Source organism: Emydura macquarii, unplaced genomic scaffold (assembly GCF_026122565.2).
Source record: "Emydura macquarii macquarii isolate MOO-44397 ecotype Brisbane River unplaced genomic scaffold, CSIRO-AGI_Emac_v2 contig_3108, whole genome shotgun sequence".
NCBI classification, from domain to species: domain Eukaryota; kingdom Metazoa; phylum Chordata; order Testudines; family Chelidae; genus Emydura; species Emydura macquarii.
In genome coordinates this window covers 4,899,214-4,924,255 of record NW_027133245.1, presented here as the reverse complement: position 1 = coordinate 4,924,255, position 25,042 = coordinate 4,899,214, and the positions used below count along the sequence as shown (strand labels likewise).

Genomic DNA, 25,042 nt, shown 5'->3' with positions numbered 1-25,042 from the left:
AAGGAAGTGGAAGTATAGTCTGGCTTTCCAAAAGCAATACACTGACAGGATGTCTTTAGAGAACTGTATATGTTATGTTAATTTCCCAAAAATGAAGATCTAACAACCAATAAGAACAACAGAGGGTCACTGAACAAGCACTGCAAAATTGCTCTCTCAAAATAAAATGTCACCACAAGACACCAGGTCAAAGATACACAAGATGTAAGTATGGCTTAAATGGCCCTCAACAATTATTTTAAGTAAATATATTATGAATTGAAAAATTACCTGAGTAGTGTCGAATCAACCTTTTTATTATGGGGAAGCTGTAGGGGACACTAGCTTCCCAAATGCCTCCCACTGCTTACCTTGCGGCTACAGAACCAGCTCTAGTGATAGCTAGGAATACTCCAAATTGCTTTTTGTCCTTCCTTGCTATAGCTGCTTAGCAGCTCCCACACTGATGCCTACTGCATCACAGGGGAAGGAAGAGAAGTAGTTCTGGTTGCTCCATTGCCTGTTTTCCATCTGGTCTGTGGAAACCCGAAAGAGAACAGGACTACTCTCTAGAGACCATATGCCAACTGGGAATAATCAGTGTGCAACAAGCTAAAGCCACTCTGCCTTCCCTGCCCCAGAGGCTGAGCAGAGAGGCTCAGGAGTTATGTCCAGCTCTAGGCTTTTTGGAGGACTCTCCCATGCTGGGAGAATTCCCAGCAGGTGGTTTTCACTCCCTTTGATCCATCTGAATAGTGCAAAGGTAGCAACAGAAACAGGGCACCTAAAGTACTGATTTTGGCCACCTAACTCTTTAGAAATAAGTTCAGCCCTCTGGCTGATAGCACAGTCATATTTTTTCTTTGATAGCAGAATAAATTCCTAGCCCCTCTCAGACAACAATCAGTCTGTATATAAAAATCAAATCCACTTTGAAAGCCACAGAAATATCACAGACGGCAGGAAGAATCTGATCCAAGACACTAATGTCTAAAGTCAACTGTATATAGGTTGTCTTTGGATCTGAGTCCCTTAACCAATGTCCTCTCTGCTCAAAACAAACTTTTCATAGAAACAAGATTCACAATGGCTTAGAAAAAAAGAGTCCTCAGCAGTGTGCTTTTTTTTTTTTTTTTTAAGACAGAAAAAGAACTGAGAAAAAGAACTGATATATTAGCATACACTGGGCCTGTAGGCCCAGATGTGTTTGAAACAGACAAATCAAATCCAACACTGCTACTCAGTAGCCTTAGACTATGGAGGTTTCATGGAAACCAGGAGACTTCAGATCCCAAGGAGACCTCAGAATAGACACCAGGACATGTCTCAAAGACTTCTTTCATGCCAAACGAGGTGGAACCCTAGACAGACCTGGAACCAAAGGAATCAGATCCAAGGGTCTAGTCTTCAGGGCTCCTACAGTAAGATACGGAGGCATTTTTCACTATCCTCCATCTGCAAGTAAACCCTATGCACACAAAGCAACCTCAAAGGAACATTCATTTACAAGGCACAGACGGACAGACAAGGTATGTGACTCTCTATCAACATCATCTGAATAACACACCAAGCATAGTTCAAATCTTGCCTGCTTGCAGAGAGATCTGCCATAGAGCCTACCAACCCAACAACCCTGAGTAATGAAGAAGGAAAGAAAAGATAGCTGACAGAGCTTAGTGGTCCTCTGGAGTCAAAAGAAGCAGGAGATGGTAAACATCATACAACAATTAGTCAAATAATACACACACAAAAACTATGCTATCTAAAAAGATTATTTTTTGGTAAAACAAGCCAAATGAAGGGTGCAGAAAAAGGTTCCTATGTCACAGCTAGCCATAATCAAGAAGGAGATGAAAGTGGCTGGAGCCCAAGTCCTCTTTATAACCTCTATTCGGCTCTGCAAAGGGCCACTCTGCTCTGCTTTCAAGACGATTTTGCATTCACAGCACTGAAGGCACACAACATCCTACAATAAGGATCTACAGAGGCAGTTTTTGAGAACAAATACTGATAAGAAATAATGTGGTTCTACTCTGAAAAGCGATACTGAAAGAAGATATTGAGGAAATCCATGTTTATTGTGTCTATTTCGACATCAATTCTGCTCGGTTTATAAACTATTTGTATTCGTTTTAAACTGCTAGCCCTGCAAACTACTGCCGGCATCTCCAAGTCAAGCTCGTTCTTTCACACTTGCATCGTTATTAACAAAAGAACCTTCAGGTCTTATGATGTCTTCAGTTAAACCTGATGTAATCTTTGTGTTCAACGAGGTTTCACAATTGTAAATGTTTTTAATGGGGATGCACACAGATAACTGAGGGCAGAATTTGGCTCTGCAACAAGAATTTAATGCATAAGAAATAGAATCAAACTCAGTGACTCTAAGGTGTGCTGTCACTAAAGTAAGCTGCCATTATTGAATACACTCTGAGGGGAATCTACTGATTAAGGAAGTGTACTATTTTCTACATAATCATTTTTTAGAGAACTTCACTTTAAAAGACTGAAATACAGTGTGTACTGTAACCTGAGACAACTAAAGTAAAAAGCTAGCAGCACTTTGAAGAGACAGAGGATATAAATATGATATTTTCAACCAAAATTAAATTCTGAAACATTTGCTTTCCAAGAATCAGAGTGAAATGGACTATTTAGAGACAATGGGTTTGTACAGTCAATCATTTTTGTTTAAATTGTTACTAAAATGCACTGAGCGTGATAACTAATGACTTGTGAAATTCTCTTACAAAAAGAGTAAAAAGACAGCTACTGTTTTAAAAAATAAGATTAACCTACTTTGTCTTCATCAATATCTTCAGCAGATGAACTAACGCCTACCTCAAGAACTCTCTTTGCCTAGAAGACAACGAATTAAAGTATCTTCAATTCTGAATTTAAAATATCCATATTACAAAATTTAGTCTACATATAAATCCACATTTAAATCAGAAATGGCTTTGGAATACCAGAAAAAATGGACTTCGTGTCATACCCTTACCAAGGATTATGTTTATTTCCCATACCCACTATTATAAATGTGATCTCAAACACTGCAATAAAACACAAGCAACGAATTTCTCTAGTCTTGCTGTAGTTTTTGAAGGGATACATCTTTAAATCAGTGTCATCACTATCTGGGAGTTGCAATACTCATTCAGAAATGCTTTGTCAGGTATCTTACTGTTTAGTTATATTTTTCAAATGCATATTTAAGACTCGTACTATCCCAATTTTACAGATGTGTTTATTTACATTAAAATGAAATGAGTTGAGGTGAATTTTTTTATTTGAGACTTCTACAGAAAGCTACTAAGGGTGTCTATTAAAATATAAAAAGGGAATAATTACAGTATATGAAAGGAAGTAATTAGGTAGTAGTTTAATACTGTGGCGGGGTAATATTCATTTGGCTTATGCAAAATATTTAGTGTTTTCATTTAGTTTTTCTACAGTAAGTTCCTTATGAGCCCTGGGGATGCTACAATGACATTCTTTAAGTGCCACCATGTGATCCCACAGCCCAGAACTAAAAATGTTCATGAAACTGGGACAGATGAGTTAGTACAGATGATGCTAAGGATACTCCTATTTGTAGAATTTCTATTACATTCTTATTCATAGATTTCAAGGCCAGAAGGGACCACTGTTTTCATCTAGTCTGACCTCCTATTTAACACAGGACATAGAATTTCCACAAAATAATTCCTGTTTGCACTAGATCTTTAGAAAGAAGATCCAGTCTTGATTTAAAAATTGCCTGTAATGGAGAATTCACCACAACCTTTTGTTTGTTCCAATTGTTATTTACCCTCACTGTTAACAATGTACACCTTATTTCCACTCTGAATTTGTCTAGCTTCAACTTGCGTGTTTCTTTTTATAAGAGGTTAACATTTTATTTACATTCCTTATTGAAGTTAGTCAGACTTCCAAAACATACTGCCAAACTGAAACTTTGCCAGACTGCTCATTGACAAAGCAGTGATTAAGTAGTCTTTCTGCAAAACTTTAGTCTTACTGAAACAGCAAATGGAAGTGCAGATGGTGCAGAGTTAGAGAGGTGGTGCAGTGGGGAAAATGAAAGAGAATGAACTCATGGGCCCCATTCTACAACTATTTGCTCAAATTAATAATCCCATTAACTTTAATGGGACAATTCACCTGAATAAACTTACTCATGTGCATGTTTACAGAGTTGGATTCTATGTTTGTTGCTTATGAGGAAAAACCGAAAAGTGTGACAGGAAGAGCATTATCTCTGAAGCCTTCCATGCACTAGGCCACTGAAGAACTAACTGTAATTCATGTGCCTATATACAATAATTTTATTACTGTGATATTACTTTAGTAGAAATAACTTCTGAGAAGTCATATGTTCTCTTTTTCTAGGAAAAGTTTTTAAAATTATTTGAGTTAAACATATACATATTAGCTGAAATCAGAAAAATTAAATCTTAAAGTAAAAAGCATAAACAGTTAACCTCTTTATCATAAGGCCGCATCACTCCAGCTGCTTCCATTTTACTTTTGCATCTTTGTTTTACAGTAATACTGTTGTTATCCAAGTCTTTCATCAGTTTAAAGAAGGCTAGTTCATTAAATAAAACTTCTGAGATCTCCACAAGAAGATCCTCTCCACAATCTTTTAGTTTTCTACCAGCAAATTTTGCTAGTGAATCCTGTCAAAAGAAAAACAGTTCATCAGTTTGGGTTATGTTCTTATAACTGAAAGAAAGATTAAAGAGGTTTTCCGTATACATCCCTGAAGATCAAGGGACTAACACATTACAAACAAAGCTAACCTAGATAGAAAAAGATTGTCTAGGTAGCTCTTTTAAGCCAAATCCTGGTTAGGTGGAATCCACTGTGACATAACAAGGAGCCTCTTGTTACCAGATCACTGGTCTGAATTGGCTCCAAGCCTATGGCAGTCAAAAGTCATGATCATTGGATGGCTTTCCACTGATCAACATGAAATGAGTTTCTAGTTTCAGTACAGTACAAGTGCCTACAAACAAAACCATCATCATGGTTACCTTTAAAGACAATCTCAGCAGATGTATTTCTCCACAAGTATTTTATTTTAAATATTTGTTCATATTTTATAATGGGGTTGCTGCTTATGGAAGGTATCAGGATCCCCAGAAGTTGACTGTTCTTTGTGTCCATGCATGTAATAGGTCAAAGCACAAATAGAAGGCAATGCAAACTTGTCTGCTGACATTGCTTAATTCTGTTATGGAAGAATCATATATGGTATGGTCAACACACCCAATCACTGCAGTATCTGGGCACTAATGAAAAGTTTAATATTAATAATGAAAAGTTGTTTAATATTGATCAGAGACTTGACTTCCTGACCAAATGCCAAAAAAGTTATGTTAATATCGATTATGCTGGTGGTGGGCGGTTGTTTCATGTTGCTAGACTTGTACTACTGTCCCATCCTGAGACACCAATTGGGAGTGAGATATGAAACGAGGTGATAATTATGGGAGGAAACAAAGTACTATTTTATTAATGTGTCAAGAAGGGAGAAAAGAGGCAAGGGTTTGTCTCATTCAAATCATGCTAGAGATTGGAGACTTATGGCCTAATTTTCGGAAGTCAACAGGAGCTGCGAGTTGCTCAGCACAGTTGAAAAATCAACATAGTACAGCTTTAAGGAATCTTCAGAGATCGTGTACCTGATGCAAGTTATCCAATATGCAACACAGCCTCCAAAAAACAACAATGAAAAGAAGTTACTGACCTGCAGTATGCCACCAAGTTGCTTATGAAAAAATTTCACAAATTCTTTGCTTTCATCATTTTGCTGTGTAAGTGTCAGGACCATGCGTCTTACTGATGTCAACAGCTGAGAAGAGCATACTTCATCCATGTGTTCCTAGCAAATCCCAGAGGATAAAGAAAAATTATCACTACGAAAAAAGCTAACATTTATAGACATTTTTGCAGAGCTGTAACAGTGTTTGGGAACGTAGTGAAAATATGGTTCAGTTCCATCCTACTCACATAGCACAATCAAGTAGTGTTTTTAATCCATATCATAGTTTTAAGTGCCCCACACGAAAGGAATTATAGCAAAGACCTTATTTATATAAAACCCTAAAACCAAACTAGCCCCCCTTTCACCTTCCCAATATGGTTACTTCACACCAGCCATCAGAAATTTTACAACCATCTTATGATCTTCAGTTACTTCATGGCTGTGAACATTTTAAACCTTATATATGCTGGAGGACATTTTGAAAAGACATCTAGAGTTGTAAGCCTCTTTAAATTCATAAGCAAACCTCTAAAGTTCCCCCCATCAAGGACAGTATTAAACTACCAGGCTGTACAGGGTTTAAAATGTCAGCCAGTAGGTATTACTGTTACAGATCTAACTAACATGATTGTTTGCACACTATGGTGGTGACACAACACAGAGTAAGATTGCTTGGAAGTTAATCATTTCTGCATTTACATTGTAACTTGTTTTTGCTCTTTAACCCCGAGTATTATTGGACTTTCCAATATTTGGCCTTTTAAAAAAAATGGACTTCAATTTTCACATAATTAATTATATTAATTTACAAGCTTGGTGCCATCTTAAACTTTTTTCTTTTTCTATAAAGTTGTCAAGGAAAAATACTGGTATGGGTAAATTGTTGAACTACTCTGCACCAATATGTAATTTAGATTACAGCCTACATTAAAGCTGCATTAATTAGCATCTCAGACTTCTAATTGCTAAAAAGGAAACCTATTGTTTCAGAAGTACACCTTTTGACTTCTTAAGTCCTTCCACTTGGTGGATTCAGCTCCAGACTAAAATACACATGCTTTATTCTGTGAGTCTTTAAAATCCTTTAACACAGCTGTCTCTACCTAGAAACTCTGCAGGAGTCCTTGTAGCTATAAGACTTTCCACAGGTGCCCTCTTTAAATAAGTCTTGCAATTTTTATGGACTAGTATCTATATGGAGCTTAGGCCCAAGATTTTCAAAAACAGGAGCTGAAACTAGGCTCTTTAGTCTAGTGGCTCTCAACTTTTCAGGAGTCTGATTTGTCTTGCATACCCCCAAGTTTCACCTCATTTAAAAACTATTTGAAAAGCAGACAAAAAATACAAAAAAAAGTGTCACAGCACACTATTACTGAAAAATTGCTTAATTTCTCATTTTACCATATAATTATAAAATCAATTGGAATATTAATACTGTACTTACGTTTCAGAGTATAGCATATAGAGCAGTATAAACAAATTATCTGTATGGAATTTTAGTTTGTACTGACTTTGCTAGTGCTTTTTATGCAGCCTGTTGTAAAACAAGGCAAATATCTAGATGAGTTGATGTACCCGCTGGAAAGCCCCTGCGTACCCCTACAGGTATATGTAACCCTGGTTGAGAACCATTCTTTTAGTCCATGTGTAGGCTCTTAAATAAGCAATGAGTTTCAGAAGTGCTTTGTATCCAGCAATACACCCGGAACAGTGTCAAAAATCAATAAAATCTTGGCCTCCATTCTAAAGGGCCTAATGCAAGTCTGTCAATCTCTATGCTGTTCATGAGTTCTAGAAGAGTACACATAGAAGTTATAAGCTCTCCAGAAATTAATACATTAATCTAGATGAGCACAGGCAAGAAAGGAAGAGTGTATTCCTTCTCCCAGTACATTTAATTCAGCTGCAATGTACCAAAAAAAAAAAAAAGTCAGCCATATCTTTTGAGAAGTTTCTTAAGTCTGACTATATGTGGAATATGAAAAACTGTAAGATTTACCAAAGGTAAAAAGGTACAAAAAAGTATCTGTCTGACTTTATAAAGTGTACAAGAGTCTGACAGACCACTGTGACATTTCTAATTCAGCAGCAGATCATTTCCAAAATATGCATTCAAAAACCTCAGAACTTAATTCTCTGTCTTAATTTTCATGAAAAGTCTATCCACAAATCACAAGTGACAAATCTGAAGTGAAAAGATTCGGAGTACACGGGGTCCAAAATTCGTCTTAAACTGGAAAGCTAGTTTAAATATACACACAGAGATGCTACTGCTGCTTCATAATTTGTTGTGTGGTAATTTTCCTGATAAACAAGAAGTTCATAAATAACAAAAATGTTATTTTTCCAATTCAAATCCTATTGAAATAAAAACCTCTTACCTTCAGAAAAGGAATGACCTCTTTCATAATTGCTTTAATCTGCCGGTCAAGCTGCTGAGTATCTATACGAGGACATGGAACAGTAGAAACTTCACTAGGCAGTGGCACACAGTGACTCTCACCAGTAGATGGACCTTATAAAATAATGTGTATTCAAAGAAGATATCCCTATTAAATGAGTATCAATTTCAAAAAGTACACTGTATACTTAAGTTAAAACTGTATGTTTAATTAGTTATGGCAGAAATCCTATGCAAGGTAAATTAAAATTACAATAAAGTATAGTTAAGATGAAAATGAATAGTCAGGTGAATAGTTCCTGATATTATCTATAGATAGTGTTTTCAAACACAAAATAAAGATATGTATGTGCATACCTTCTAATTTAACAGCAGAGGCACCCTGGAGATTACTACAGCAGCCCTCTGAGTCAAGGGTACTTTCAGCTTCAGTTTTCATACGCTCATATTCCCTCATCCTAGCCAATGCCTGATCTAAGTGAATCACAGTGTTGCCTATGTTTAGAACAAAAATACTTTTATAAAGTTTTTAAAATCTACATTAAGGTTTGCATATGCAAAGACAATGTACATAATTATAATTATGAATTAAAAGGTAAGATTATGTTTAAGTTCAAGAGCCACAATTACTTACTATACAGTAAGTATACATTTCATAGTTAGTCAAAAGTATTTGATTGAAGTGTTTCGCATATATTAATTGCCAGTATTATACAATATAATGTTTACCAAGATCATCAGTGGCAAAGGGTTCAAAATTTGAAGATGTAGACATGGTACTGCCATTGTCCGCATCATTTTGTTCACAGTCTCTACTTGCTCCTGTGTCAAAGTTCTTCTCAAAAGTTTCCTAAAAAAATACAAATAAATTTACACAAAATCAAGCATATGATCTGCTCCCTCAAATACCCCAGCAAGTCACTTATTCTCTCTTCACTCTCCCCCAACATTACAAAATGTGTTACCAGACTTCTATATTGGGAATGACTTCACTTATGAAGAAACTAAATCCTTAGAGTGCTTCTATAGTGATGTTTTGTCTCCAAATATAGTTAATATAATTGAATAGGGCACTGGTGTTACTGATTTCTTAAAAACAAAATACAGAATGCTTTTAAGACTTTAGGATTCTAGTGGGAAGTGCTGTCACTCCCTATAGGCAACCCCAGTCAGAGAAGTGCTCATCCTCCCACTCCTCAGGCAGTTTTGAGAGCTGAAGGATTGAAGAGAATTGCTGCAAGCTCCAGGTGGAATCTCAGTTTTAAATATGAAGTAATCTGGGGTATTTACATAAATGACAGGGCACTGAAGACTCCCCTACCATTCATACCAGCTTTTACACTAGTCTCATTTAATATCAAAACCAAGATTCTACATAATTCCCATGCAAAGATGTCCTTTAGCAAGCTTCTTCTTACAACAAAGTAACTGCTTATAAGCTAGTGTGGGCTTTGGAAAACAAATCACTATGGTGACTGCAACATAGCAATCTGCACAGAAACGGAAAGATGAAGAAAAATTTCATATTAAACTAGTTTCTGAAAATAAAATAAAGAACTCACATCATCAGTTGTAGCAAGACTTTCACTGGGAGTAAGTTCAGAGTTTGAAGCTATCCATGTAGCTGAATTCAGAGACTTTGTGCATTCTTTTTCATTGTTCTCAGATATGTGTCTAGTCACTATATCCTAGATCAGATAATGAATCTTAAAATCTATACTGTGAAAAAAGTTTATCCAATTCATAAACATAAATAAGATGTTTTGCATACCTGTAATGCATACAATGCTCTTTGCCTCAAGTAGTCTGTATTTAGCAGCTGAAGCTCATGGAAAAGTTCAATAAGAAAATGTGGACGAGATTCATTTTGAGATATCAGAGTAGCTACTTCAGAATAAATGGTGTCCCGCAAAGCTTCGAACATGGATAGATCGCTACCAGTTTCTGTAGAAGAATAAAGGATCCAATCTATGCTCATAAAATTCTTGACAGTTCTCCCTCTATTGACAAATACCTCAATTATATTTGAACACTATATCTTGGATTCAGTTTACATTTTAAGTTTGTTGAGCAAGTTTACTGTTTCTTAAAGGTTATTATTTCCTGGTGATTACAAAGTTTTAAACATAATAAAATTATATTTTAGACCAGTGGTTTTCAACCTTTTTTATTTGTGGACCCATAACAAATTTTGAATGGAGGTGTGGACCACTTTGGAACTCTTAAGACAGTCTGCTGATCTCCAGGGGTCCATGTACCACAAATTGAAGACCATTGTTTTAGACTGTTTGCCATCATGTAAGCACTTATGTATAATATAATAAATTCAAATATACCACACACTCACATGTATCAGAAATCAGGACGAGCTTTTTGTCTTTGTATTTTTCTTTAAATTTCTGAATGACAACTTTAAGGTGTGGTATATAATTGAGTATATTATGCACAAACACACATATATGGACAAAGATTTTCAGAAAGTAGGTAGAACACTTTTTGAAAACCAGGCCTCTTTAAGGTGTTTCAAGCTGGACAACCAAAATCACAAGCTTACTTTTGAAAAATCTAGTATTATACAGAACATATCCTCTTTAAAGAAAAAAGGAGCAAAGAAAATCTGGTCTGGTCCTAATTTCTGCATTCTAAAGGTTTTACTCACCAAACTGCTAAAGTCTCAACAAAACCTTCTGCAACATTTAAATCTTACTGGTAGGCTGTGCATGAGGAAGGAGTATGCAATGGCTGTGCATGGGAAAAGGGTCTCCATTCAAACTATGAACAGACTAGCACAGAGAGTGGCCTAGCCCATAGAACACGTGCTTACATGAATCCAGTGGCCCACAAATGCCAGAGTGTAAAAGCTGATATTCCAGTAATGTTCAACAGGAATAAATTCCATCCCAGCTTAATTTAAGCAGGCTGCGTCTGTGTAACAAATTTGGCTTTTTGCAGAGAGGGGAATTTACTTCTCGAAATTTAGACTCTCACCTGTATTAACTAATGTTTGTTCAACACTTTGAAAAGTATGCAAGGTTAAAAAAAGTTTCCATGCCTTTGAAAATAAAGTTCTATTATTTTACTTACATTAAATAGTTAGCTTTTTTTTTTTTGGCAAAAAAAGTTAGAAGGAAGTGTAGTCCTTGGAAAACTCAATAAGCTTACTGATCCTTAATAAGGGGCCATTCCCTACTCTTTTAATATAATGGAAGGGGATATAGTTCTGCTGTTTTTCTTCTTTAATGAAATACAGCTGAAGGTTTATGGTTTTTAACAAAGTTTACCAAATTATTCAAGAATGCAGATAAATGTATTAAGTCTACCATCTGATATTAGTTCAGCAGTCTTACAAGTGTGCTTAAATGCAGGGTTTTTTTTTTGTTTTTTTTTTAAAGTCTAAAATATAGTCATCTTTCAACATTTACTTATATACTTAAATGTACTTTGCTTTTTCAGTGGTAGACTAAATCCAATTATTAATTCTACCAAAGATGCAGGGTAATAATTAAGGTCACAAGCAAGCACCCAAAATTTATTTTACAATGTTCTACAGGCCTATTTTGTATCAAAAGCAGTTAATAATGCAATTAACCATATTGTACTTTAAGTAGGAAAAATATATAATACAAACAGACCAATTTTGATCCAAACTAGCTGTGTTATCAAATATTCAGTAAAACACAAGGTTTTTGTTTTCCTGGTTTCCTTTTAGTTGTTGTTTTTTAAATATAATTAATAAATATACTTGCAACAGTACAAATTAGTATACATAATGATAATTTACTACAAGAGCTATCAAGAAACAGTTCAGTTATAGGACAAAAGCTAAGAAAGAAAAATAGGGAGCTGTGAACAAATTTGAAGCTAAGCAGTTAATGCATTACCTGGGGCTTCAATGCATGCATTTCTGTTAGACTGCTGCAGTATTCTCTTAGCATGTGCTGTAGGAAAGCGGGGATAGACAGTGATAAACACAAAAATGTGTACCAGAAATAAAAGACGGTCTATATGAACCAGTGGGAGGAAGACTCATTCAAATGACACTAAACTGAATCTACAGAACAAGGGGGGGAGAGAGTGCAGAAGAGGGTGGTTTGTCTGTCTGAGGGGGTTTGGGGTTTTGTTTTAAGCAACTAAAACTATCTAATCTGGTCAATCAACGTTAACTGACAAACTCGAAAGATATTCAAAATATTTAACTTAAAACTAAGATTCAGTTTCCATATATGATAAACACCATAGTCCATATTTTGCCCTTTGATATATGCAAAAATCCAACAGGAACCACAAATGCAATTCCAAGTGCAGAATTTGCCCATAAAACTTTGGATATTGAGACCCAGGGAACCGATGGAACAGATTATCAGCATCTGACTCTAAGGGTATGTCTACACTGACGGCAGCAAAGTTGCCACCATCAGATCGACCTATCTGGATTGACTGAGTGGTCAGTGAAGATCCGCTCAGTTGACCCAGAAGTCGACGCAGTAAAACCACCCCTCAAGTGGCACAGTGCAGTGAAGACGCCGCGCAGAAGGGAAACACAGCAGTCGATGGGAGTTACGCAAGCTACTCTACGTACCTTGCATAACTCCCGTCAACTGCTGCCGAATCGCCCAGTAAGTGTAGACCAGGGCTAAGTGTAATATCCCAGCCATCTTATTTACTCTCTAAAGAAGCAAAGGATCAAAATCACAAATCTTAAGTGAATCCTCCCCACCTGTTCCATAAAGATCAAAAAGGAGAAATGGGGAGGAGGTCATGGGACACGTGCAGGGACATTGTAAGGTGCTTGTTTTGACAAATTCCTTTTTCTCCTCCACAAAACCTAATAACCAAAATGTTTTAAGAAATAAAGTATAATATCCTATTTTAAGTAATTTTGCCATTAAACATTCCTTGGAAAGGAGTGTTTCCACCCAAACACTGCAGCATTGAGATAACAAATAAGAATCTAAAAACGACATTAGGTACCATATGTTCATGATAAAGGTTGCAGGAATGCAAAAGTAAGCAGTGTAAATGGTGAAATGTAAATGTAGATTTTTAAAGATGTGACTGTTGGGTAAGTAAGGATTTACTTTTTTTTTTTTTTTTTTTTTTTAATTCTGAAAAAATCCCTTTAAATGTGAATGAAAAGACAAGAAGCATGCAATACGGTATATAATTTAAAATATTAAGTGCAGACCACAATTAAGTGCAGAAATTCTACCTGGTGTTTGCCACTACTGTTGATCTAGCAAAACCTGCACCTCCCATAAAACAACATTAGCAAGTACTTGTATCTTTCCCCAGAGTGCTTTTATAGTAAGATTACAGTTGAGTTTCAGAATTATGTTAAATCTAATATTTAGTCTACTTCAAAATACTTTCATCACAATATTTGTACAGCACTTTTGAAGATTAAAATTGTGATGTTAGGACAAAATATTACAAGTGTATCCTATCTACTTATATTTAGCATGGACTTGGTTTTAGTAGTGACAGCAGTTAATTTATCAAGGCATGAAGTATGTGACGGTCCCTTACCTGACAAGCTGTTGAACAGCTCACAGGAAGATTGGTCAAATACCCTTAACAGCTAATAAGCAGTTTCAGGATGAATATACTTTTATAGACGTTTTAATATTGTTCGGATTAATTAAAAGAATACCTGAGGACATTTCTGTAGATCTACTATACTTAATTATTTTTTCCAATTGTTCCCGATTCTTTTTGCTGAACACTTTTGCTTGAACAGCCTCTTCATTCTGCACAGAGCGCCTGCTCCTGTTACTCTTGCATGGTTCACATGTACTAGAAATGCTGGCACTTTCATAACCTTAAGGGAACAAAAAGTGGCTCTTTACAAAAAGATCTTAAAATCATTTGTTTCTAGTCAGTTTTAATGATAGCTCAAAAGTGCATAAAAGACTTTTTTTTAAGATAATCCAGAGACTTGCTAATCACTCTTTTGTTACTTCAAACTATGCAGTATTTAAATTATTTTTTTACAGTAATGGGGGTTGTGGAGTCTATGTAATTATCATTTACAGTGTAAAATATGAATTAGAGATTGTTATGGAGAGGAGAGCAGTGGAGGAGTATTAACAATGAATAGTCTGAAAGATGCAATTCACAAGAGAATGTTTGTTGGATAATAACCAAGTCTGATGCAGAAGTGTGTTGGCAGATTCCAAACACCCATAGCAACATTAACATATTTTACATGAGAATGTATATTGACAAACAATTCTGTACCATATTCTACTGTTTAAATAAACTGCAATTTAAATGTGTGTCTCTCTTAGAAATATCAATTTTATCAATATTAAGCACCACAGAATTCAGTTCCATCTTGTTGGGTTTCATACCTTTCCACACTAGAAGCACCATGTTCAAGCAATTAACATTTTTGACACATTCAAGAATTTGACAAAAATAAAAAACTTCTGCTCCATCACTTGACATCTCCATGTCCTCCTTTCCAAAAACGGTATTGTTAATTATGGACACTATCTACATTCCAGAGTAAAACTGAAGCAACATTTAAGTTATTTGATTACAATGTAGTTTGTATCAGTGCCCTTAAGGTGACCTTAAAACCTACCAATATTTTTAACTCTGCTTTTTAGCTGAGTAGAACTCCTCCTCTTATTCTTTGATTTAGGAGTTTTATCTTTAGATGCCAAGCTGGCCTGGGCTGATGCTTTTCTAGATTTAAATGTTTTAGTCACAGTAGTTGGATCCACTGGATCAGGCATGCTACTAAAACTCTCCAAAGATTCCTCATCAAACTCTCTTCTCCTTTGGCTGGTATCAGACTGACTTTTGTGATTACCAGAGGCCATATTTTGTGCTGAAACCGCAAACCCTGGCTTCAGGAATGACTGTTTTTCTTTTCTTCCTTCCTGGCTGTCATCTAGCCAAACCGATCTGTTTTCCATTTCCTCTTCAGGTTGTCTCTGACTCCTTATCAGAAAGAAAAGTTGTAAAATAAATATTAAAGCAAAACTCTTTGGGGAAGGAACTGTGAATGCTATCAGACAAATAAATTATAGGTTCATCCATGATTTGAAGAATACCTGTCCCAGTTACCTAGAAATCAACAACTGTAAGGCATTGCTGCAAAATTAGTAACATTTAAAAAATGGAAGAGAATTACAAGCCTTAGAAGAAATTCACATTACCTAATGACTTCATCATACACAGATTTATATTTCAGATTTATGATTGTATAACCATGTGGTGTAATTTTGTTTTTTTAAATCAATACACCAACATATTGTTCCTAAGAACATAAAAATGGTAATACTGGATCAGACATATTGTCCATCTAGCTTGGTATCCGTTTTCCGACAGTGGCCAGTGCCACGTTTCAGGGGGTATAAACAGAACAAGAAAATTTATCCAGTGGTCCAATCCACTGTCCAGTCCTACCTTCTAGCAGTCAGAGATTTAGGGAGACCAGAAGCATGAACCCAGTTTGACTTTTGGCCTTCACAACATCCCCTGACAACGAGTTCCACAAGTGAATTATGCATTTTGTAAAGTACTTCCTTATGTTTATTTTAAACCTGCCCCCCTTGTTCTTGTATTATGTGAAGCAGTAAGTAACACTTCCTTATTCACTTTCTCCATACCATTCATGATTTCATAGACCTCTATCATATATTTCCCCCCACACCTCCAATCCTCTTTTCCAAGTTGAACAGTCCCAAACTTTTTAATCTCTCCTCATATGGAAGCTGTTCCATACCCTTAATAATTTTTGTTGCTCTTCTCTGGACTTTTTCCAATTCTAATATTCGAATGTTTTTTGAGATGCGGCAACCAGAACTGCATGCAGTATTCAAGGTGTGGGCGTACCTGGCTTTCTATAGTGGCATTATGATATTTTCTGTCTTATTATCTATCCCCTTCCTGATGGGTCCTAACATTATTTGCTTTTTTTGACTGCTGCTGCACACTGAGCAGATGTTTTCAGAGAACTATTCACGTCTCCAAGACTGCTTTCTTGAATGGTAACAGCTAATTTAGACCCCATCATTTTGTATGTTTAGTTGGAATTACATTTTCCAATGTGCATCACTTTGCATTTATCAAAAAATGAATGTTATCTGCCATTTTCTTGCCCAGTCATCCAGTTTTGTGAAATCCCTTTATAAATCTGTGCAGTCTGCTTTGGACTTAACTATCTTGAGTAATTTTGTATCATCTGCAAACTTTGCCACCTCATTGTTTAAACCTTTTTCCAGATCATTTATGAATATGTTGAACTGCAGAGGTCCCAGTACAGTTCATTGGAGGACTCCACTATTTACCTCTTTCCATTGTGAAAACCAACTATTTATTCCTATACTTTGTTTCCCATCTTTTAACCAGTTACTGATCCATGAAAGGACCTGCCCTCTAACTCATGACTGCTTATTTCACCTAAGAGCCTTTGGTGAGGGATCTTGACAAAGGCTTTCTGAAAGTCCAAAATGCATTATATCCCCTGGATCCACCATTGGCCACATCTGTTAACATCCTCAAAGAATTCTAATAGATTGGTGAGGCATGATTTCCCTTTACAAAAGCACTGTTGACGCATCCACACCATACTGTGTTCATCTATATGTCTGATAACTCTGTTCTTTACTATCATTTCAATCCATCTGCCTGCCTGAAGTTAGGCTTACCAACCTATAATTGCCAGGATTGTCTCTCATGACTTCTTTAAAAATCAGCATCACATTAACTATCCTCCAGTCATCTGGTACAGTGGCTGATTGAAGTGATAGGTTACATGCCACAGTTAGTAGTTCTGCAATTTCATAGCTGAATTCCTTCAGGACCCTTGGGTGAATAGTAGCTGATCCTGGTGACTTCTTATTGTTTAAAATATCAATTTGTTCCAAAACTTCTCCTCTATTGATACCTCAGATTTGTCATCCAAAAAATAATGGTTCATGTATGGGAATCTCCCTCACATCCTCTACAGTAAATACCAATGTAAAGAATTCATCTAGCTTCTCTGCAACAGGCTTTTCTTCCTTGACTGATCCTTTCGCACCTCAATTGTTCAGTAGCCCCATTCATGGTTTGGCAGGCATCCTGTTTCTGATGTACTTAAAAAAATTATTATTGTTAGTTTTTCTGTCTTTTGCTAGTTGCTCTTCAAATTCTTTTTTCACCTGCTTAATTATACTTTTACATTTGACTTGCTTGAGTTTATGTTACTTTCTATTTTCCTCAGTATGATTTGACTTCTAATTTTTAAAGTAAGTCTTTTTTACTCTAACCGCCTTTTATGTTCTGTTGTTTAGCCATGGTGATTTTTTTTGGTCCTGTCACTGTTTTTGTTTTTAATTTGGGATATAGATGTAGTTTCTGCCTCTATTATGGTGTTTTTAAAAAGTTTCCATGCAGCTTGCAGACATTTCACTCTTGTGATTGTTCCTTTTAATTTCCATTTAACTAGCTTCCTCCTTTTTGTTCAGTTCCCCTTTCTGAAGTTAAATGTTACTGTGGTGGGCTTCTTTGGTATTTCTCCCCTACAAGGATGCTAAATTTAATTACAATATGGTTGCTATTGCCAAGTTGTTCAGTTATATTCACCTCGTGGACCAGATCCTGTGAGTGACTTAGAACTAAATAAAGAATTGCCTCTCCCCTTGTGGGCTTCAGGACTAGCTGCTCCAAAAAGCAGTAATTAAAGACAATAATATATACCTCTGTGCATGATGTACTCTAGCACAATATTATTTAACAGTTTGGCAACAGACTGTAGCTCATTTACTCATTAAAATACATATCATTCAATATTTGTAAAACTGGGGTATATTTTTTCCAAATATAAAACCTGTAAGATCATTCAGCAAATACTATGTCTAATTATAGCCAGTGTATCTTTTACACATACTAAAAACTGCTCAAGTACATTTAAAAAAAACACTTTTTTTGTCAACAGAAAATAGTTATAACATAGGTAGGGAAGACCAAATTACGATGAGTATAGTTCACCCTTTAATTGTTTACCTTCCAAGGAGAAACTCTGATGGGCCCCAAAACCAAATCAAAAGTGAAGAATGATTAAAGAATTCTACTGCAAATAGTTAAAATACCTTTGTTTCTCTGCTCCAATAGAGGAACTGCTTTCAAAGGGCTTTGGAAATGCCATGTACTCAGTTCTTCCAGAAGCGTTATGATCTAAGGGTTGCTGCTGCGGCTGCTCACTGTTGTGTGGGATAACATTATGTGCAAAATCTCCAAAACCAGAGGGAAACATAGGGTTGAAATTCATACCTAAGAGTAAATAAAGTTAATCAGAAGGCATACCACATGAAAAAAAAGCAAGAAATGTGACATCACACCTTAGAGAATACACCATGCATCACACATTAGATAATACACACTATTCCAATAAATATTTTTAAAAAGAAGAAAAAAAGCATATACCAAAAAATGGAAAAAATAGTAGTAGTTGGTTTTAAATTGCTGTGATACTGAGGCTGTGTCTTAACTGAAGATTTGTTCCAATTTCAACCATCTCTAAACAGCCATCAGTGTAGATCAGTGCAACCCAAAGTTTAGCCAGAGAAATCTGCCATTTGTACAGCGTAGCTTTTTACATAGGTTTCAAGCAGGAGTAAGTGCTGCCAGTGCAAATAGTGACTCTGCTTGTCTACACTAAGGGTTTGCACTGGTGTAACTACTCAGTAACATATAATGTCTGTTTGTTGGTTATCTTAATTCAAAACAAGTGTTGGCAATCTCATTAGAAAAGCCAAGTAACGAACAAATTCACTCTCCACCTAAAAGGTAGCCCTTCTTCAGAACAGTGATACTGGACAATGGCAGGGCCTTGTGTGGAAGCTTCTTTAATATTTGTCCTATACCTGACCTATATATAGGACTTGAAACATCATAAGAAGATCAACATTTGTACACTATCTCTTGGTAGCAAATGTTCATGCCCCTCTACTTGGATAGCCTGGGCTCACTCACAAGTTGTTTGGACCATTTCATTAGGCAATATGATCTGGGAAAGCATATGGAGAAAGAAAAGTAAAGCAGGCCTCCAGCAATTCTATGATGGCTGAGGTCAGCTGGTTTGTGGAGGGAAGTAGAAGGAAAAAGTAGTAAAAATGCTATTTTAACATGAGAACCAATTTACCAAAATCCATCACAGCAAAAGGTTTATGTATCTCGTACACCAAAACTTTGCATTTAGTCATTTCATTCTCTTTACATTTCCAGAAATACCTACCTGGTGCAAAAGAAGAAAAATTAGTAAATCCAGGTATGTTAAATAGATTCATAGGTTGAGCTGGAAAGCTGAAAGGACAAAATACAGTAGGAGATGGGGGTGGTGGCGCGCTGCTGCCCCTGCCTTTTTCCTTTCTTTGTGGCTTCTCTTGCTGCTGTTCTTGCTGGCACATAAGATCATTTAACATCTGCTTCAACCTATGAAATACAGAAGAGTTACGTTTGAAGAGAAAGGTAAGTTACAGAAATGATGCCGAGTAGAAAATTTCACTTATTTCAAATACACATGATTTTTAAAAAGACCACAACCAACTGGCTATTTCACTGCCTTTCCTTCAGTACAGCAATTTTGGATGAATTATACAGTCCATCCAGGAAGCCCAACTGTTAAAGCAACGTGGATCTACCTATTAACAGACAATCTTCTTGGCTATAGAATGTGTCAAATTCCCTGATAAGCTGATATTAATGAAACAAAGCATTTCTGGTGAAAAGTTGCTAAACGTGTTATCTTTCATAATTTGAACGTACTGAATCTGAATCTGTTTACCAAGCTGAATTTTGAACTTTAAGGTAAGTAAAAACAAAAGAAAAGTAAAGGAGAGGTACTAAATATGGAACAGGTTCTTAATTTGAATACCATGCTATCAGAAAATGCAGGGAGCAATATCTGTCAAAGATTATACTCTCTGCTTCCTCTGGTCACATGATGATATGCACTTGAATTTTGTTGGTTTTGCAGTAAGGACAACATTTAAGACCAAATTAACTATTTTTCAAGTATTTTTGATTTGGGAAGGAGTTAAATGCACTGCTATCCATTACACAAAGAATCATGCACAACACATTATGACCATTTATTTCCATAAGTTCTTCTCTTTCAAAAATATAAATTATTATTGTTAGCTAATTATTAGCCCTAACCGGTAACCTAACCTAAAGCAGTATAAGTAGAGGTAAGAAATGGACACCCAAACATGTTGGGCTTGGAAGTATACTTCACCAAGCAACAAGATCATAAAAACTTGTTCAGATGTTTCACGATGCCGGGCATTGTATTAGCTACAAGGACATACTTCGAGCTGATATAGCTCTGACCAAGAGCATTCTGATGACAATGAATGAAGATGGAACAGTGATCCCATCAAACTTGGTTAAAGGAAGATTTACGCATTTCAGTGCAGATATCGGATATAAATAAGCATACGCTTGATGGGCAAAACACATTACATACCACACAGAATTCAGCCTGGAAAAGAGGCCTGGATCTGATCTGATACTGCAGGACACTGAGCCAATAAATCATGTTACTTTGAATGTTCCAGATGCAATACACCATCTTTCCTGTTAATATCACAGAAGGTATAGCACAACCAACATTCAGTGAAGATGTCTTAGCAGAATGGTTGAAATGGACACAAAAGATTGCCAGTCAGCTATGAAAGCACAAGCACAGGATATGTTATTTTTCCTCAAACATCAATCTGAAAATCCAAAATCTGGCTGGACAGGTTTTAATAAGCACAGTAATACTTCTCCATTAAACTACACATGGCTACATGCCTATCTTTCAGTCCCCAACTCCTGAAGCTGATACATAAATCACAGAGTCAACAGAAACATGTAGTTGTAACTGTTGATCAAGCGCTTTTCCCTGCTCTGATGGAGTTAAAATGGACTGCTCCAGAATATAAAGATATCCTGACACTATACTTCAGAGGTCTTCACCTACCAATAAACTTCCCAAGAGTGCTGGGGCAGCATACACAGGATTCTGAATTATTGAGCGTGCGGCCCGAAAGTGGAATTTTAGGTACATTAACAATACAGCATGTAATTGTTGTTAAAAATTATGCAAAAGCCACTTGTGCTTACAAGATCATTCTGCAGGCAATGTAGGAACAGTTATTACAACTTCTGAGCATCTACAGCAACCTGACAACAAACTCAAAATAAAGTTCCTGGATTTCAAAAACTTTGATGCCATGTGAGATTACAATAACCTAGTGCCCATTCAGTCATCAGAAAGCTTCCAAGACCAGATTGTATCACTTTCACTGAACAAGACAGACAACCATCACAATTTCCAGTGCATGGATATGATGTGTATCCTCTTAACCTTCACCAGAGCCCAACAGAATGGAATTTGGGACCTTAATTTGTATGCCTTCAAAAGAATGTTTCCATTCTTTCATAAATACAACCATACAAAATTATGCTTTATTGGGATTCGTGTACTTAGCAGAAATGAACTGGCTCATCTGGAAGTACTTGAAGAGTCCCATAGAGGCAAATAGGTTGTGAAAGGTTCCAACCATAGATTTATCTACACTATAGTTTTGTTGACAAAAGGTGGAGGTATAACACACTACAATGCTCCTCCCACTGATTTAACTCTCCTGCAAAGCCAACAAAACCACCTCGATGAGAGTGCCCATGTCGCATCTTCCCAGCTGACTATGCCAGCTCTCTGCAGCTCACCGGAGTTGTTGGATCTGCTGGGGAGCGGAAGCTGTGCAATCCCAGATCCACTCCAGTGGTAGGAACTTCGATACCTATAGTCAGGTTGCTCGTGGCATGTTGGAGAAGGGCCATGCATCAGTGCCATGTGAGGATCAAACGAGCAGACACTGGGGCAGGTACACCAGATGGCAAGGGTGGCAATCCATCGCTCTGGTGTTGTGTGAAAGGCCTGCCGCTTCTACAAGGAGCTGAACACCACCCTCAGCAGCGACCCCACCTCTATCCCCAAGAATCCTGTGGATACTTCAATGGGGCTGGAGACAGCGGCCAGCGGACTCAACAAGGAAGTGGAGTTGAAGGATGATGTGGGACAGATGACCAGGTTATCCAGTAGTGCGGTGAGCCGGGACCTCTTCTTGACTCTGGAAGGTTCGAGCCTCCATTAAGAGAGTGCTCCTCAGTGTCATACGCCTTGCAAGAATTTGAATTCTGTGTATTGGTTATTGCTGTTTAATAAAAATGTACTCATAGAAAGAAAATATTTTTGTCCTACTCAACGATTGCTGCTGGAATTGCAGAAAGACATTATCGGGGCTCATTGTCAAAATGTTGCTTCAAAGCCCTCCTGATTCAAATAGCCCCCAGTGAGCCCCTCTAATATCCCTGGTATCTGGCTGATCAAAATCAGCATGGCAATCTGCCTCAACACTCCACCCTCGTGGAAACTTTTCCCCTTTAGCTTCACAAATATTATGCAGTCACAGCAGGCTGCTATGACCATGGGAATATGTTCCTCACTGTGGTCTAATCTGCCAAAAAGGCAGCACACCAGTGAACCTATAATCTGCCAAACACACATTCAATGGTCATTCTGCCCCTGCTGACCCTGTTCTTGTAGCGCTCCTTGCTGCTGTCAAGGTTTACGGTGTAAGGCTTCATGAACCACGGGAATAAGGGGTAGGCTGGGTCTTCCAGGATCACTATGGGCATTTCAACATCCCCCATTGGAATCTTCTGGTCTGCAAAGGAAGTCCCTGCTTGCAGCTTTCTATGCAGGCAAGTGTTGCATGATGTACGCATCTTCAGTACCTTCCCTGACCAATCCACGTTGATATCAGGAAAACAAACCAATGATCCACCAGTGCCTGCAATACCATAGAGAAGTAGCCCTTTCTGTAGATGTACTCCGTCACAAGATGGTCTGGGACCCAATTTGGGATATGTGTGCCATCTATCACCCCACCACAGTTAGGGAATCCCATTGCTGCAAAACTATCCACTATTTCACACACATTGCCTAGAGTCACAGTCCTTCATAGCAGGATGCGATTAATGGCCCTGCACACTTGAGTGATCACAACCCCACAATGGACTTTCCAACTCCTAACTGATTCGTGACTGACCGATAGCAGTCTGGAGTTGCCAGCTTCCACACAGCAATCGCCACACACTTCTCCACTGAGACATCAGCTCTCATTTTGGTGTCCTTGTGCCACAAGGCAGGGTCAAGCTCTGCGTACAGTTCCATGAAAGTGGCATTGCGCATCCAAAAGTTCTGCAGCCACTGCTTGTCATCCCATACCTGCATAATGAAGTGATCCCACTACTTAGTGCTGGTTTCCCAAGCCCAATAGCAATGGTCCACCATGTGCAACTACTCTGTGAATGCCAGAAGTAATCTGGAATTGTTTCTTTCCATGGCACATAGCAGGGCAGGCACCATGAATTCCTGTTCAAATTCACTGCTCATGAAATACTGCTTGATCAACTGTGTTGTGTTCATAACTTATCACAGAAGGGAGAGCAGGGCAGGATCCATGTTTTCAGGTAGAAATGGCGGGTGCACAGTTTACAGGGGCTGTTGGAAAAATGATGCGACGTAGTCAGAACCCATGTACTGATGGGTCAAAGAAAACTGCATCATGGGACAATGACGCTGCACCCATGATGCACTGCAGTCTATTCCCCATTCCCACAACTCCTAGTGGTAGAAGACGGCAAGTTGCACAGTGGGACAGCTACCCACAATGCACTGCTCTCTCTGTTGATGAGAGAGCACCAACTGTGGACATGCTCCTACAACACAAGGAGCGTTTGTGTGAACATGCATAAGCAATGTAATTATAGTGGTTTATGATCATCAATGTAACCTGAGCTGACTTAACTCTTTAGTGTAGACATGATCTGAGACAGGTAGATCTGGCCCACTCCAAAGAGTAGCTCAATGCCACTGGTAAAAGAGTAGGAGGAATTACAGGTATCGCTAGAATGACTCAGCACACGGGCTCTCTCCTATAATCTATGTGCCCACAGTGCAACCCAAACCAGAATATTTATTCTTGGACTTGATAACCAACTTACATGCCATGAATTCACACCAGCACAAAAGCAACAGGATCATGTCATGATTCAAATTATTCCCCAGTGAGCCAGCCAACAAACTACAAAACATTGCAACAAAGAATGTGACTACAGAAGCCATTCATGCAGCTCTGCTGAATTCAGAAATATTTGGCCAGAAACAACTGAATATCTTCATTCAGGAAAAGCTCATGAGACCAAAGGAGGGAAATAATGTATAGATGCTTCCTACAGCAATGGAAGGGTCTTTTCATTCACTGTAGGAACTCTGCCTCCCCAAGCAATGGTAGCTACCTTAACAGAAGCATTCTTCTGTTGACCTAGCTGCATATATACCGGGAATTAGGTTGACATAGTTATGGTCCTCCAGAGTGTGAATTTTCCACAATCCCTGAGCTCTGTAATGTCAACTTAACTTTTAAATACAGACAAAGCATCAGTTTGATTTATTTACAATAAATATTAGTGAAGTAAGCTTATTGTTACTTCTGAATCATTTCAATACAAGTATTTAAAGTTTTTCATAAATAAAGGATAAATAGCATACCTTTGAACATTATTCTGTTGCCATGTCAACTGAGTATAGCATTGGTTTAACTGGTGCATTATAAGGTGCACTTGTGGAGATGCAACATTGCTGGGCATCACACTATAAGGGCCTGTAAGCAGAGTCTGTAGTAGACAAGAGAGGGTCTGTGGAAAGAAAGAAATGCTGGTCACCAAAACTTCTAAAGTCAGAGTGAATTAGTCCTGAAAGATTTAGAGGAAAGAACACCATTTTACAATATATACCATATAGGAGTAGTAAGAGACCAGAGTAAGTGCTTTTGATATTC

The 25,042-nt window shown here is 37.4% G+C and overlaps 1 protein-coding gene across 15 annotated transcripts in view; it reads right to left on the bottom strand.

Annotated features, from left to right (window-relative positions):
• Window positions 1–25,042, bottom strand: part of PCM1 (pericentriolar material 1) — a 78,748-nt gene that overhangs the window by 9,816 nt on the left and 43,890 nt on the right. For 8 of the 15 annotated variants that reach the window (XM_067530596.1, XM_067530598.1, XM_067530595.1 and 5 more), the window contains 14 exons: window positions 24,754–24,899; window positions 19,384–19,580; window positions 18,239–18,419; window positions 14,740–15,101; window positions 13,804–13,971; window positions 12,035–12,091; window positions 9,925–10,097; window positions 9,716–9,841; window positions 8,883–9,003; window positions 8,511–8,648; window positions 8,134–8,267; window positions 5,735–5,869; window positions 4,464–4,661; window positions 2,779–2,838 (listed from right to left, as the gene is read on the bottom strand). In XM_067530596.1, the coding sequence (XP_067386697.1) occupies window positions 2,779–2,838; window positions 4,464–4,661; window positions 5,735–5,869; window positions 8,134–8,267; window positions 8,511–8,648; window positions 8,883–9,003; window positions 9,716–9,841; window positions 9,925–10,097; window positions 12,035–12,091; window positions 13,804–13,971; window positions 14,740–15,101; window positions 18,239–18,419; window positions 19,384–19,580; window positions 24,754–24,899 (2,196 nt within the window). The remainder of the gene's footprint in view (window positions 1–2,778; window positions 2,839–4,463; window positions 4,662–5,734; window positions 5,870–8,133; window positions 8,268–8,510; window positions 8,649–8,882; window positions 9,004–9,715; window positions 9,842–9,924; window positions 10,098–12,034; window positions 12,092–13,803; window positions 13,972–14,739; window positions 15,102–18,238; window positions 18,420–19,383; window positions 19,581–24,753; window positions 24,900–25,042) is intronic. The other 7 variants (XM_067530604.1, XM_067530610.1, XM_067530609.1 and 4 more) reach the window with 5 other exon arrangements.